General features: G+C 46.1%; 1 protein-coding gene across 2 annotated transcripts; it reads left to right on the plus strand.

Moving 5' to 3' along the window:
* Nucleotides 1–2,652: 2,652 nt before the first annotated feature.
* On the plus strand, nt 2,653–13,151 carry PARP10 (poly(ADP-ribose) polymerase family member 10). Of its 2 annotated transcripts, none has more exons than XM_020995249.2 (10): nt 2,653–2,916; nt 3,103–3,345; nt 3,509–3,745; nt 3,957–4,516; nt 7,836–8,024; nt 8,297–8,393; nt 8,510–9,088; nt 9,282–9,415; nt 11,793–11,967; nt 12,239–13,151. In XM_020995249.2, the coding sequence occupies exons 1-10, from the start codon at nt 2,745–2,747 to the stop codon at nt 12,601–12,603; spliced, it is 2,751 nt and encodes a 916-aa protein (XP_020850908.1). In that variant the 5' UTR covers nt 2,653–2,744; the 3' UTR covers nt 12,604–13,151. The 2 variants fall into 2 exon arrangements, with proteins under 2 accessions (XP_020850908.1, XP_020850907.1); XM_020995248.2 differs by having other exon boundaries at nt 2,657–2,916; nt 7,836–8,057.
* Nucleotides 13,152–15,867: the final 2,716 nt, after the last annotated feature.

Genomic DNA, 15,867 nt, shown 5'->3' on the forward strand with positions numbered 1-15,867 from the left:
GGAGACTGAAAAGGAATGGCTTGGCTTGTAGAAGAGAAGTGTAAAGAGCAGTTTCAGCAAATGCCATTGAGGAGAGATTCCAGAAGGAAGTGGTGGTCAACCATGTCAAATGCTGCAGAGAGACCAAAAGAAAATGGGGACTGAGAAGGGGCTATTGAATTTTCTACAGTTTAAATGGAAAGGACAACCACCACAAAACAATTGAAAGTGAATATTACAGAATTACAAAGAACAAGCATGGCCAGAAAGAAGATATGTAAGAAGACACCTCTTTTTTTCAGAGGTGGAAGGTCTATGATTGTGGAACATTGCATATGACCTTTTAATATATTGATTGGTTTGGCTGATTTTTTTCTCTTCTTTCTCTTTTTCTTTTTAAGTTTTTAGGCAATTGGGGTTAAGTGACTTGCCCAGGGTCACACAGCTAGTAAGTGTCAAGTGTTTGGTCTGAGGCCGGATTTGAACTCAGGTTCTCTGACTTCAGGGCAGATGCTCTATCCGTTGCCCCACCTAGCTGCCCTTTTTTAAATTTTTTTTTTTTAAGTTTTGGAGGCAATGGGGGTTAAGTGACTTGCCCAGGATCACACAGCTAGCTAGTAAGTGTCTGAGGCTGGATTTGAACTTAGGTCCTCCTGACTCCAGGGCAGGTACTCTATCCACTGCACCACCTAGCTGCCCCTCTTACTCTGTTTCTTAAAAATATTCTTTGGTGTATGGAATGGCCCTCTGGGAGAGGTAAGGGAAAGGAGTGCTAGAAGGAATTTAGGCAATGTGAAAACAAAAGATATAAATAATTTTTTTTTAACTTAGAAAGAGAGGCAATACCTGTCCTCAAGGAGCTTACTTTTTTTTGTGTGTGTGAGGCAATCAGGGTTAAGTGCCTTGCCCACGGTCACACAGCTAGTGAATATCATGTGCCTGGGGCCAGATTTGAGGTCAGGTCCTCGAGGCTTCAGAACCTGTGCTCTATCCACTGCACCTCCTAGCTGCCCCTAAGGAGCTTACATTCTAACAGATAGACACAACACATAAAGGAGAGTAGTGGCCAAAGAAAGGAAGTTTGATTTGAGGTGTCATGGGGACAGTGAATTGATCCATAGTGCAGGAAACTGACATAAAACATGCATTTTCTAGAAGCAATGGTAACTGGGACCTGATTCCAGAGCAAAATGTGGAAGGGGGGGGCAGGTGGGAGAGAGGTAATGCCTAGGTGAATAGGATGTGATCCAGATGTGATCCAGCTCTCATCTTTCTCCCAGCCTCTAATCCCATATTACCATATAATTGTTGGTTATACAACACCTGAGTGTCCTGTAGGCAATTCAAATGCAAGAAACATGTTCAAAACAGAACGGACTTCTCATCTCCCCCAAGTCCACCCCTTATCCTAACTTCCCTTTTTCTGTCAACAGGAAGAGTACTTGGGGGGGGGGGGAGGTGCAGCTGGGTGGCAGCTAGGTGGCGCAGTGGATAGAGCAGCGTCCCTGGAGTCAGGACGACCTGAGTTCAAACGTGGCCTCAGACACATAACACTTATTAGCTGTGTGACCCTAGGCAAGTCACTTAACTCCATTGCCTAGCCAAAAACAAACCAAAAAAACACCAAAAAACAAAAACAGGAAGAGTACTGGATATAGAGCCGAAGGACCAAGGTTCAAATCTCACTTCTGCTACTTACTCCCTCACTTCTCTTGGCCTCCATTTCCTCATCTATAAAATTAGAGGGTGAGACTAGGTGACCTCTGAGATCCTGTCCAGCTCTAAACCTATAGTCTTGTGATCCTTGCAGTCGCCCAGGTTCACAACGTCAGAATCATCCTTGACTCTTCACTCTCCCTCACCTCCCCCATATCCAATCAGTTGACAAGTCCTGTCAATTCTTCCTCCACAAAATCCCTAATTTTGCTTCTCTTCCCACCTCCCACTCCCACCACAACCAGCCTGAGTCTGAGCCTAATCCCCTCCGGGCTAGACTGTCGGAATAGCCTCCTTCACTCCAGTCTTTCCTTTATTCAAGGACATTAAGAATTCTAGAAGCCTGCCTCATTAATATTCCTGAGATGCCAACATACAGGAAAGCTGATAAATATGCCTCCTCATGAGTTTTGCATTGAATAGAATTCAACCGCAGAGTTTCAGCATGCATCAGAAGACTATGCAGACTCAGAAAATCAGAGGTACTGGATTCAAATTCTGGCTTTTACTTACTAAATGGCTTTGAGCAAGTCCCTTCACCTCTCAGGGTTTCAGTGTCTACAGCTGTGAAATGAGGGGGTGGAGCTGGATGACTTCCGGAGGTCCTTGCCAGTTCCACATCTATACACAAAACCAATAATAGCTAGAATTTAAATAGCACTACTTCATGCTAGGCTTATTAAGAACATCTTATTTGATCCTCACAACAACCCCGGGAGGGAGGTGCTATTATTATCCCCATTTTACAAATGAGGAAACTGAGGCAGGCAGAGGTTAAATGGCTTACCCAGGGTCACACAGCTAGTAAGTATCTGAAGCAGGATTTTAACTCAGTTCTTCCTGAATCTAGACCAGTGCTCTATCCACTGCACCACCAGCTACTTCTTAAATGATAAGTAATCCAACTCTGCCCCACCCCGGGTACTCGCCAAAGTTTTCTGTTTTGGTTTCGTTTCTTTGTTAGGGGGAGTGGCTGTAATTTTCTAGGTCTGGTGGGAGAGCGCCAGACGGCGGCACGGGAACCAGTGCACAGAAGAAAGGCCGGGAGGATGACTGAGCTGGGGTCCGAGGTGCAGGTGGAGCTGCGGGGTCTGCCCCACGCCGTGAGTGACGAGCTAGTGATACTGTATTTCCAGAACCGGCGGCGCTCGGGGGGCGGCCCTCTGAGAGGCTGGCAGCGGCTGGATGGTGGCGGGATCCTCACCTTTCAAAAGTCAGAGGGTAAGGAGAGGCTGGAAGGGCAATGGAGAACGACTCGAGGTGTGTGTGTGTGTGTGTGTGTGTGTGTGTGTGTGTGTGTGCGCGCGCGCGTGTGTGTTGGGAGGAGGATACAGGACCCTGGAGACAAATCGAGAGATCCGTGCTAGGAACCCTGACCTACCCACCTCCCCCTCCCTTTTATTCCAGATGCTCAGCGAGTCCTGGCCCAGGCCAGTCACGTGCTGCAGGGCACAGCTGTGAGTGTGGTGCCTTCCCCACCCCGGGCCCCCCAGCGTCTGTTGTTCCTGGGCCTGAGGCCGGGCACAACCCCAGAGCTCCTGGAATACTATGCGGAGAGCCTCTTGAGCACCGAAGGGGAGTGTCAAGCCCTCGCCAGTCCGCGGCCAGACCGGGCCCTGGTACAGTTACCCACGCCTCTCTCGGAAGCAGGTGAGGGCTCTGAGTGGGCTGAGCTGACACGGGAGACGCCCAGAAATATGGGGAGGGTTGTGCAGGGGGGGGCTGCTAGGGTGGGAGAGAGTTGGGGCCTGGTAAGGGAGAGAAGAGGAGAATTGTTCCAAAGTTCACCAGCCCGTTGTCTTCCGTATGACAGAGTTTGAAGAGCTGGCTACTCGGTCCAGTGGGAAAACACTGGGAGGCACAAAGGTGTCACTAGCGTGGGTGCCCCAGGCTCGTGCTGTAAGGGTTGTGAGGAGAGATCAGCCCCCAGATCCCACACTACTTCAGCTCTACCTGGAGAACCCTCGCCGCAGTGGGGGCGGTGCCCTGGAGGGGCTGCGGACACTACCTAGGGCCCAGGGAACTGTTGTTACTTTCCAGCAGTGGGAGGGTAAGTACCTCTTCTTCACTTGCCCCTGATTCCCCAGGGTCCGGTTGTGCGTGGGGAGAGCAGGTCCAAATGCTAGCTGGAGCCCAACTTCTCTCTCAACCCCAACACCCCACCTTCCCAGTCTGCTCATTTGACCTGGTGTCCCTTAAGCCTCTGTTAGCATGAAATTCCTGGAGGGACTAGCCCCTGAAGAACTCTCTCTCCGTCTCAGTGGCAGAGCGAGTGTTGAGCCAAAATCACCAACTTGGCGATTCAGAGCTAAACATAGTCCCCCACTATGATGTCCTGGAGCCTGAACCTGAGCCTGAGCCTAAACCAGAGGAAGGAGATAGACCAGCTCTGGGAGAGATGATTTCCACAGAGACCTTTGGAAAAATAGTGCCTATGGAGGGACTGGAAGCCACAATGACTATAAAGAAACCAGGGATAACACTGCCTGTGGAGAACGCTATGGCGACGGTTCCCTTGGAGAAAATGGAGGCAACAGGATCTAGGGAGACACCAGAGGAATCAGTGACTGTGGAGAGAGCAGGGGCAGTAGAACCTCTGGGAAGCATAGTGCTGGAAGAAACTGTGCCAGGGGAGAGATCAAGAGAGCCAGTGGGGGACACAGTGCCCAAGAAGGTGGTGCCAGGGGAGGGAGGGGAGATCCTGCTGCCTATGGAGCCAGGTGCCTTGCGATTTCTGCAACTCTACTACCAGGAGTTTCTTGCCAGCCTTAGTGAAGTGACCCTTTGCTCACTGGATGGTCCGGATGTCACTGGCTTTCAGGTGAGTTCCTCCTGATGCTGTGTCTGGGCTATTCTGAGCATAGTGGTAGCCTATAGGGAGCAGTGACATCTTTTAGGAGAATAGACCAGGTAAAAAGAGGTTCCAGCATCTCCAATGGTCCCTGACTCTCTTATCTCCCTTCTTGGGTTTCCCAACTCTCTATGGCAACCTGTGGTCTACTCACTCTCTCCCTGGGCTCTGGAGGTGGTCAGGCTGCTTGACATGTCTTTCAAAGTTGTTTTTCTTTACAATGATGCTATCTTTTTATAAATTGTTCTCCTGGTTTAACTCACTTCACTTCTCAACAATTCATTTAACCCCAAATTCTCTGAAATGTCTCTTTCATCATTTCTTCTGCAATAATATTCCATTACATTAACATGTTCAACCATTTACTAGTTGTCTAGGAGGCAATTTAAAGCACATCCTTAGATCAGAGTTCTTTCTCCCTCCTTTTCAACCCCCCCCATTAAGTACTCTCCCTCCTTCAAGATAAAGAAATTTGTTTTACATGTGGCTATTCCCTTCCTTGGTATTACTTTCTCTCTTAATCTTCCACCCTCCCCATCCCTGATTGTTTCTGTGTTGAATTGGATGTATTTCTCCACCAAACTGTGGGTCCCTTTAACCCTCTTCTGTGTGTTTCATATATAGGTAAGATTCATCTTATCTGATACTCAGTTCTCCCAGCCCTCCCTTCATGTTTGTATGCCCTTCTCATGAGTTCTCATGGATTCAATTACCATCTCTATGCTGATGATTCTCAGATCTACTAATCTACTTCTCTCCTGACCTCTAGTCTCACATCTTCAGCTGCCTTTTGAATATCTTGAACTGGACATCAACCTGTAGGAACCTTAAATAGAAACTGACCCCTGCTGGCCACATATTGACTTAGAAGACCACAAATTGACATAATCTATGTTGTGTTGTATTTTTAATATTCTGTTAAACATTTCATAATTACATTTTAATCTGGTTGGAGTCACACTTGAGTTTGACACCTCTGCCACTGTACACATCTGAAATTCAACATGTACAAAAGCAAACTCATCTTTCCTCCCCTAGGCCTTCCCATCTTCCTATCTTTTTTACTCATTGTTTTCAGGAAGTCCAGTGGTTCTTAAAATTTCTTTCCTTGATCTGTTTTCCAGGTCAGTCTTTTTTTCGTATCAGATATCTTTTACTTTTTTAAAACATTTTTTATTTGTTATAATATTTCTTGCTATCTCATAGGGTTATTGATTGCTTTTTGATCCGCTCTAGTTTTCAGGGAGTCCATTTCGTGGCTAAAGTTTACCACTTTCTCTTCTCAGCTACTTATTCTCCGTCCAATTCTTTCCACAGAAATTTTTATTTTATTTTTATTTCTTGCTTCATTTTTTTTCTAGGGACTTAATGTAGTCTTTGGGGGAAAATACACTTTTTCCCCCTTATAATTTCTGCTTGCAGTTGTGACAGACTTACACTCTCTTTTTGGGGACCTCTAGATTTTCAATCGTTTTTATACCAATCAATGTTTTCTTTAATTTCATCATCCCTCCAGCTTTACTTCTTGGATTGTAGCTTTGTGCCAGGGCTAAACTTGACCCTTCTGTTGTGCATTTGGCTTGGATGGTTATCCTCACTTGGTCTCATTCCGGGTTCCTTCAATGACTTCCTCTCCCTGGGATTAGGCTCCCCTGGACCTTTGATATTCAGAGTGCTGGACCTCCAGGGCCCTCCCTGGCATCCCAGGACAAAGTATTAGGGATCTCCAAGCCCCTGGGCCTGAGGGCCTGAGCACTTTAGCTGTGCTGCATAGGTCATTCCCAGGGATTTCCAAGTTTCCATCCTCCGGTTTTCTCAGGGGTCCTCTGCACTTGCTACCTCCAGGCACAGAGTTTTGCCGGTTACACATATGCCTGACTGGTCATGCTTGGAGGCTACTTTGTGCTGGGGCTGGTGGGCTCCTTTCCCATGACTTCTGGGCTGCTAATTGACTTTTTTGGAGTACATTTCTAGGGACTGAAGAAGTCATTTCTCATATTTTCTCATTGAATTTCTTGATTGTGATTCCATCTGGTCTGAACTATAGAGTTTCATGGGGTTGTACAAAACATTCCACCTCCGTACGTTTGGACTGGCTGTCCCCATGCCTGGGATGCCCATCCTCACTTCCGTCTCTTGTTGAACACCTAGCTCTCTTCAGGTCTCAGCTCAAATACTACTTCTTTCAAGATCCCTTTCCTGATTTCACCTGATTATATTGTGCCACCCAATTACTTTTAATTTCCTTTGTATTTATTAATTTGCTTGTTTAAAAGGCTATTGAGAGGCTTAAATAAGATAACATATAAGCTGCTTCACAAACCTGTTGCTATCATTATTATTATTTACTAATGAATTATCTAGGCCAGGAATAACTATGTGGCCACAGAGATAGGAACCACCTTTCCATCTCCTTGCTAGATGGAAAGTTCTCATCTCTTCATGTTTGGAAGCCTCACTCCAAGGTCTATCCACTCACTACCTTCTTGTTTCCTACCTGAGAGGAACCTCCAGCTCACAGGTCACTGAAAAAGAGGGAAAATTTGGGGTTAATATAAGGGAAATTCTAACAACTGGGGCTGTCCCCAGATGGGTTGGGCTGCTTTGGGGATATAGTGATTTCCTCATTACTGAAGTTCTTCAAGGAAAGGTTAGATGACGATTCTTATTCTGGAATGTTGAAAAGTGACAGGAGAGATTCCATTTAATTCAATAAATTGCTCTATGTGCAAAGCACTGTACTAGACACTGGGATGCAGAGACAAAAATGCCAAGCCCCTGACCTCACGGAGCTTATATTCATCTTATTGGGGGAAGCAAACTACAAGGGGACACAAAATGATTCTAAGAGGTAGAAAGCATTATCAATTAGGGAATTAGGAGAAACCTCATGCAGGACGTGACTCTTGAGTTGTGCTGTGAAGGAAACAAGGAGTCTTTGAAAAGTAGATGGGAGTCAGAGTTTGCCTCTGCCAGACAATTTCTATTTTATACTAGAAGCAATGGGGGGGGGCATTGAAGACTGGCTGTGGATGGGTTCTGAACCAAGGGACTGACCACATTTTCCCAAGTTCAGGTTCCTATTTCCAGCTAGTTTCCCTGGTCTTTCCCATATCTCTTCTCTTTGGACCATCCATAAGAAATATCTCTCAGAGTCCTACCAGAATAGGTTTATGATTTCACAAGCATACCCTCAGAAGCTGTGATAGCAGACATACCTCATTGAGGAAAGAGCTTTCCTTTTCCCCAACTCAGCAGTCTCCCTCTGAACTTTTCTTTATGTCCACAGATCAATGGGGCACAGGAGTCATGCCAAGCTGCCAAAGACTTCCTACAGAGTCTTCTGGGCAGCATTGAGTGCCACATGCTGCCTCTGAAACACCCAGGCAGTGCCCACTTCCTGCTGGGCAGTGAGGGCCAAAGCCTCCTGAAGGACCTGGAGGCCCAGTTCCATTGCATCCTCACAGTAGAACAACAGGTGGTAGCAGCCTTCGATGTAGACCCCGTAGAGGTACCTGCCTTCATCCTTCCCCCTAAGCCCTGACCCTGACCTCTGAGCTAACTGTTGGTCCCATCTCAGGATCTTGGAAACAACCCCCAATCTCAGATCTTGCTACCATCATTCTGATCTTTGAACCTCAGCTCTGGCCTTAGGTTGCTACTCCCAAGAGACATAGGGGCTGCAGGAGTAGGGCAATGAGTGAGTAGAGTCCTGACTCCATTTCTCCCTATCTGATCCTATTCCCACAGCTTGACCCCACGAACCCTCTAGAGTCACCAGAAGACTGGGCCTATGACCCCCCACCCTCTAGCAGCACTGCTTCAGACACTTCAGCTATCCAAATGGGTATGGGCACCACCCAGTCTCCCCTCCACCACTGTTCCTATCTCCCCTCTCCAGCTTCAAACTACCCCTCTCCTATGTTTTACCCCTCTAACTCTATCCCTCTCCCTGCCCTTCAGAGGAGATCAAGAAGTTTCTGGACACCCTAGATGAAGAAGAATGTCCTCTCTTGGAGATGGAGGAGGGGGAACTGCATGAGTCTGAGGAGGGGGTAGCAGCCCCTGGCAGAACAAAGGAGACACTTGAGGAGGAGGCAGCTCTGCAATTGGCCCTGCATCATTCACTGGAGGAGAAAAGCCTGATGATGTGGGAGACAAGAACTCTGAAGCAAGTGCTGATGATGTCTCTGCTGGATGACAGAGAGCCTGATGGCAGTGGTAGTAGTCACAGTAGGGGGAGACTCATGGTGCATGTTGCCTGTGATCAGGACCCCAGTGAGCTGAGCCAAGTTTTGGAGACTGTTCTCAGGGAACAGCTACGAGAAGAGAGGGTGATGGGTGTGGACCAGCATTTACCCCCTGCGTTCTGGTCCCGCCTGGGGAGGCACCATGATGTGACAGTTATCCTGCAGGGAAGGTGTGCTGTCTTAAGTGGCTATGGTCCCCAGCCTTCCTGTGCTGCCAATCACCTCAGAGAACTGATGACTGTCCCCTTGAGCCAGAGCTACACATTGGCCCCAGACTCTGCCAGACCAGAAGGTAAGGCTGGCACTAACCCCTTCCCCCACTACCTTTACCTTCATCTTCCATAGTCACACGCCCACATGCCCAGTGCTTCTCCCTCCCCCCCAAAAAAAACCCCAGCAACACTTGAATTTCAGGACCTTAGGGAGGGAAGGGATGAAGGTCTTTTCTCTGTGTCCCCTTTACTCCTCCCCCCACATCTCATCAGTGGTGCCACAGGTGATGGGGCAGCAGCCCTTAGAGCTGGAGTGCCTGGAAGAGAGCAGTGAGGAATTCCAGGAGACAGCCCAAGCCTTTTACAGCACCTTGGACAGCTCCCGCAGCAAGATTCGCATCGTCAAGGTAAGCCTAAAGTCCAGCCCACCCTGCCCTGGGCACTCCTGAGCACTTCTCCCCCATTATAAACACTATCCCCTTCTCCAGCTCCCAGCAGTTCTACCCAGGGCTGGAACATCAGAAAAGAGGTCCTCTTTCCTTTGACCACCATGGGGAGAGCCTGGAGCTGGCTGGAAATTGTAGTTTGGGAATTAGAGCAGGGCTTCTATTTTGTTTGGTTTTAAAATGGTAGCCACCTTCTTCGGCATATACCTCATTTCTCATCTGGAATTCCTTACCTCTCTACTGCTAGGTGGGAGGTATACGTCCTGACAATTCTCCAGGACTGAGGTCAGTCATTTAATCAGGGTTCTCATGCCTTTTGTGTGCTCTTTTCATTTACATAACTGTAGTCATTGCACATCGTTCCTGTTCTCCTGGTTCTGCTTACTTCAGGCTGCACCAGTTCATTCCAGCAGCTTTCCAAGATCCTTGAAATTCTTCATAGTCATTGTTTCTTGTGATACTATAAAGACAGGGAAAGGGCCTGAATCTGTTATTTCATTAGTATAGAGAACTTCCAGATGAAGAAACTTCCTCTAAAGAAATCAGAGCTATCAATATTCATACAAAATACCCTAAATCACTAATAAATGAAGAAATGCAGATTAAAACAACTGTGAAGTACCACCTCACACACATGAGATTGGCTAAGATAGCAGAAAAGGAAAATGCTGGAGGGATGTGGGAAATAGGTACACTAATGCAGTGTTGTTGGGACCATGAACTATTCCAACCATTCTGGAAAATAACTTGTAACTACACCCAAAAAAACTCTTAAACTGTGCATATCCTCTGAACCAGGTATATCACTATTAGATCTATATACCTAAGAAATCAAAAAAAGAAAAGGACCAATATGTACAAAAATATTTATAGCAGCTCTTTGTAATGGCAAAGAATTGGAAATTGAGAGGATGCCCATCAAGTGGGGAATGGCTGAACAAATTATGGTATATAGTTTATAGAGTTTGGGTCTGGAACCAAGAAGACCTGTGTTCAAATCTAGCCTCTGATATTTACTAGCTGTGTCATCCTGGAAAGGTCTCTTAACTGTTGTCTGCCTCAGTTTCATCATCTGTAAAATGGAGATAATAATAGTACCTACTTATCATAGTTGTGAAGGTCAAATGATATGATATTTGTAAAGTACTTTGCAAACCTTAAAGCATAATATAAATGCTAGCTATTATTATTTCTTTCTTGGTAAAATAGGGGTGATAATCTTTTCACTGTTGTGAAGAAAGTTGTGAATTTTAAATTGCTATTTATTATTGTTTTAACTATTATTATCCGTTCTCCCTGCCCATTATCTCTTCCTCTGCCCATGGCAGAGACAGTTTGAGCTAGGATGTTGAAGGGAGAAAATTGGGGCTTTTCCCAAATCTAAGGTCAGGGTTGGGGGCAGGACACAAAGGTTATGGCATGCTCCTAGGAGGCTTTAAGGAGGAAAAGGGTCCCATAAGAGCTGCCCAAGGTCAAAAGGGCACCCTGATATGGATGCCTTATGAAGGTTTCTCCTGAATCTCATGACCCTCTCCCAACATTACCATTATGGTTTCTGAGCCTGTATTCCCTGCGCCCTGACTCAAGGCCTTTCCCCCCAGCCTGGCCTGGCTTGTGCCATCATCCTCAGCAAACTGAAATGATCCCCTGGAGGCTTCCCTGTTTCTGAATAAGGGCCCAGAGAAATGATCTCTGAGTATAGATGTGGTCCAAAGGCTGGTGTTAGGATTTCAGGTGCACTCAGATTTACATGTTACTTTGCAACAACTATAGGGCCCCAGTGAGTGCAGTTTTCAAAGGAAGGAACAGGCTGCATTTTATAAGTGGAGAAACTGAAACATAAAGAGGTTAAATGACTCGTCCATGATGACACAGCTGGTAACTGCTGAAGGTGGGATTTGAACCCAAGTTTCTTGAGTTTAAGTACACTGCTGTCACTTCTGGGCTCCGAGCTGGCACCAGGAAGCCCTGCCCTGCCCTGCTCTGAGCTTGGAGCTAAAACTAATGCTTCAACTACCCTCTCTTCAATCCCTGTCCCAACCCCTTTCCATTACTAAGTTCTGCTGGTGACTTGGCCAGAGTAATTGTCAAGGGCTGCCTTCTAGGGCCATAGAGAAGTCACTGTAGCTGCTGGGTACTCACTGCATTTGTACCTAGGTCATAGCCTAGGAAATGAAGGGAAATTGCTTCTTGACTTTTTGGTCCAGATCAAGTCCAGGAAGTTGTAGGAGCATTCTCAGGGTCTTTGGAGTATGTTAGGGGTCACAGCCTGGGAACCTTTAAGCTTCTGGCCTGGTTGAATTATTGTCCACTGAATGTCAGCCTCTTTTCCCCTTAGGTTGAGCGGGTGTCTAATCCCCTACTCCAGAGTCAGTATGAGCTCCATAAGAAGAAGCTGGAACAGTCATGTCTGCAGCAACCCATCGAGCGAATCCTGTACCATGGGACCTCTTGGCAAGCTGTGCCTGATATCTGCAGCCAAGGCTTCAATAGGAGCTTCTGTGGCCGCAATGGTAAGAGATAGGGAGACAATGCAAGGGATCCACAAGACAAGTTTAGGGGAACATGGTGAGATAGCATGCATTGAAGAGTGAGGAGTAGGACTTGGATACAGATGGGGGGTGTTATGGGGAAGAGTGAAGGATTTAAGGAGAAGGGTGAGGGACTGGGGAGTAATGACGGGGCCACCTGTATAAAGGCCTGGCCGGGGGGGGTATGGGAAGACTCTGGGGTACAGTGAGGGCAGGGGGCTGGAGTCTCATCTTTCCCCTCTCTCTACCCCAGCCACCTTGTACGGGAAGGGGGTGTACTTTGCTGTACAGGCTAAGGTCTCCATCAAGGACCGGTACTCACCCCCAGATGCCAACGGGCACAAGGCAGTGTTCGTGGCTCGAGTGCTGACAGGAGACTACGGGCTAGGACGTCCAGAGCTTCGGGTTCCACCCCAGAGGGACACTGGGCAGGGCATCCAGCGCTATGACAGTGCTGTCAACTCCACAAGAAAGCCTAGAATTTTTGTCATCTTCCACGACACTCAGGCCTTACCCATCTTCCTCATCACCTGTCAGTGTATACCAGACCCCAGCATACTCAATAATGATAGCTGCAGTGGCCTTAGTACCCACTCTCCATCACCTCCCCCCTATTGACTGTTGAAATGGCCCCAGGACCCACTTGCTGCCTCTCTGCCTGAATCACCCAAGTCTGATTTGTCCACATGGGCCAGGTGGTGTTAGATGAAGTAAGGTGGGGAGAAGAATAGGGGGAGAGGGTCTGGTTCGCTGCACTGGCATGAAACATTTCCTTCATTCTCCTCTGCTGCTACCTTCTTTTTATCCCAAGATACTGTCTCTGACTCCCCCTCCTCTTCTTCTGTCCTACCTCCCTCCCTCTCCCCAAGCTGATATCTGATCTAGAAAGTGAAAAGGGAGCTTAAAGGGTGGGGAAAGGAGAAAACTGTCTCCATAGATCTGCCAATCTTGGTACCAGAAAGCAGCAGGTATGACATAGAAAAATGCAGAAAGCAGACTAGTGGTTCCTTAGAGACAATGGCCAAGAGGCAAACCCACCATAAAAAGCATAGCCTCGGATGTCTCTGTCAAAAGGACAAAAATGTGTGAGGAGCAGTTTTAATTTCATAGGTATCCTGCCAGAAGCAGCATGATGTATAATAGTCAATAAAGATTTATTAAATGCCTACTATGTACCAGGTGTTGTGCCAAGCACTGGGGATACAAATAAGAAAAAAAAAGACAGTTCCTGCCCTCAGGAATCTTACAATCTAATAGGGGAAGCTAATACACAAAAAGAAGTTGAGAAGGGGGGTAGGAGGTGGGGGCCACCAAGAGGACCTAACATGATGTTAAAACCAAGAACAGCTGATGGAAAATGAAGAGTTAACTGGAAGTGTCAGCCCTCTAGAAAGGAAGACTTTGGGAGAAATTTATTGCTCCCCCGCTCCAGCCCTCTGATCAGAGGGGAGAGGCAGCTGAGCTGAGAGCTGAGAAGGCATGGAGTGTGGAGCCTTAGGGACAGAAAGACTATATCTGACACATGCTGGCTGTGGGACCCTGGGAAAATTACTTAACTCAGTGCCCCTGGCAACTCATGAAGACGACAAATTTCAGATGTTGGGAATCTCCTACACTGATGAATTTCCAAGTCTGGACTATGGAAATAAAAAGAAGGGAATGGTATTAGGTAGCTGCAGTGGGATAGAATTAAATGAATGGACTGGGCTAGGGCTCTGGAGGGGTATGTTTGATTCCAAATAAAATCCAACATTTAATAAGCCCCTACTATGTGCAAGGCAAGGTGCTAAAGATACAGAAGGAAGAAATAGTCCCTGCCCACAAGAAGCTTATATTCTAGGGGACACATACACAGGTAAAGAAATAGAAAGTTTATGCAAAGAAATAGCCTGGAGAAGAGGGCAGAGAACTGGCTTGACAGTAAGAAAGACATAGATTAAAGTCCTGCTTCTGACATAACAACTGTGTGTGACTTAAATTCTTGGTGCTCCAGACAACTGCTGTCTTTCGACTTGTCAGTCTATAGCAGTGGAAGAGAATACACTCAAAGGGAGTTCCCTACCCTGAAGAAATCAGACATTCAGGCCAAGAACTAATGACTGGAACTATATGGGTCAGGGTATGGTTAGACAAGCCATAGAACTAACAACACAAGCCATTGAAAAGGACCAAACCTAACAGCAATGAGTGGTGATATTGGCTGAAAATTACCAGAGGCATAACTTGATGAAAAATAACCTTCCGCAGACACTCTATAAAACCATGGAGGATCAGATTCCAGGGTAAACCTTTGATGGAGCCTTACCCAGGGCCATATAGTAAGTTATTGGAGCTATGTAGGTCTTTGGGGGAGGGTTGCTCATTGTTGGATATTAATGTTTTCTATGGGCTTTGAGATGTATTTTCCCATGGATTGACCTGTAAATAAACTTATCTATCCTTTGAGCCTTCAAAATAAAGTATAAAATTGGGGAAGTGGGGAACTCCTTCAGACTTCATCCAGGGTTACAACTTCAGAGTCATCCTGCACTCTTCCTTCTTCCTTGATCTCTATATCTATTCAGTTATCACATCTTGTCAGTTCTATGCCTATGGCATTTCTCACATTCATGCTCTCTTCTCCGATGGCAAAGCTATGTATCACACTGGAGAAAGAGCCAAGATGTCAGGGTGACAGTAAGAAAGAAAGCTGGGTTCCACAACACTGTAACTCTCCATTCCCTAGACAAAAGGGAAATGTCTTTAAAAATGCAAAAGAAACAAAAACCCCACCAAAATAAAAGACAAACAAGGCAAAGAAGAATATCAATAAAATGAAAAAGCATCAGAGTGAATCAGCTATCAGTATGGAAAATGAAGACCGCAGAAGCTGTCTAGAGAGATGTCTTCAAATGGATAGATGATAGAAATTATGTAAAAATTGACAATGCTAAGAAATACCAAAAATCAAGTAAGAGCTGAAGAAAATTTAAAATTGCCAAATAAATTAAGTAAAAATTAAGAAATGCAAAAAATAATCAGGATAGACTACAAAAATGCACACATTTAGTTCATGGCATATTTGTCACAATTGAAACTAGAATTGCACGTGTAGCCATAAGGGAATTTTCCTCTACTCCTCTTTTTGAAGGATCCCAGGTCCCAGAGATTAGGAAGGGGACCTAGGGAGCAGATTCTTAGACCCTTTCTCTGTAAAGTGGTGGTTCTTCTAATCTTTTCTGCAGCAGACAACTATGAAAAGAGAGTAACTTTGATTTAGGTCTGATCTCTTTCTGGGCAGGGTCAAGATACTAGTGATATGTGACAAGAGGGAGAAACAGCAACTCAGGAGCAGGTGGGGCCAACCGGCAATAAAAAGAGAAGATCCAGCATCACAAACAGTTGTTGCCCAGAGCCTGAGACAGGCACCTAGAAGCTTAACTGCCCCACCTCCCCTTGAGAGACAATACTCCCCTTTACCCCTGAGGAGGAAATTTCCCTAGCATAAAGAAGCAGAAGGGGGATGGATAGGTATAGGAAAGAAAGAAAGAAAGAAAGAAAGAAAGAAAGAAAGAAAGAAAGAAAGAAAGAAAGAAAGAAAGAAAGAAAGAAAGAAAGGAAGGAAGGAAGGAAGGAAGGAAGGAAGGAAGGAAGGAAGGAAGGAAGGAAAGAAGGAAGAAAGAAAGAAAGAAAGAAAGAAAGAAAGAAAAGAAGGAAGGAAGAAAAGAAGAAAGGAAGGAACAAAAGAAAGAAAGAAAAAGAAGGAAGGAAGGAAAGAAAGAAAGAAGGAATGGGTAGGGAGGGAGAGAAGGAAGGAAAGAAGGAGAAGGAAAGAAAGAAAAAGGAAGAAGGAAGGAAGGAAGGAAGGAAGGAAGAAAGAAAGAAAGAAAGAAAGAAAGAAAG

Source organism: Phascolarctos cinereus, unplaced genomic scaffold (assembly GCF_003287225.1).
Source record: "Phascolarctos cinereus isolate Bilbo 61053 unplaced genomic scaffold, phaCin_HiC Scaffold_4;HRSCAF=312, whole genome shotgun sequence".
Taxonomy (NCBI): domain Eukaryota; kingdom Metazoa; phylum Chordata; class Mammalia; order Diprotodontia; family Phascolarctidae; genus Phascolarctos; species Phascolarctos cinereus.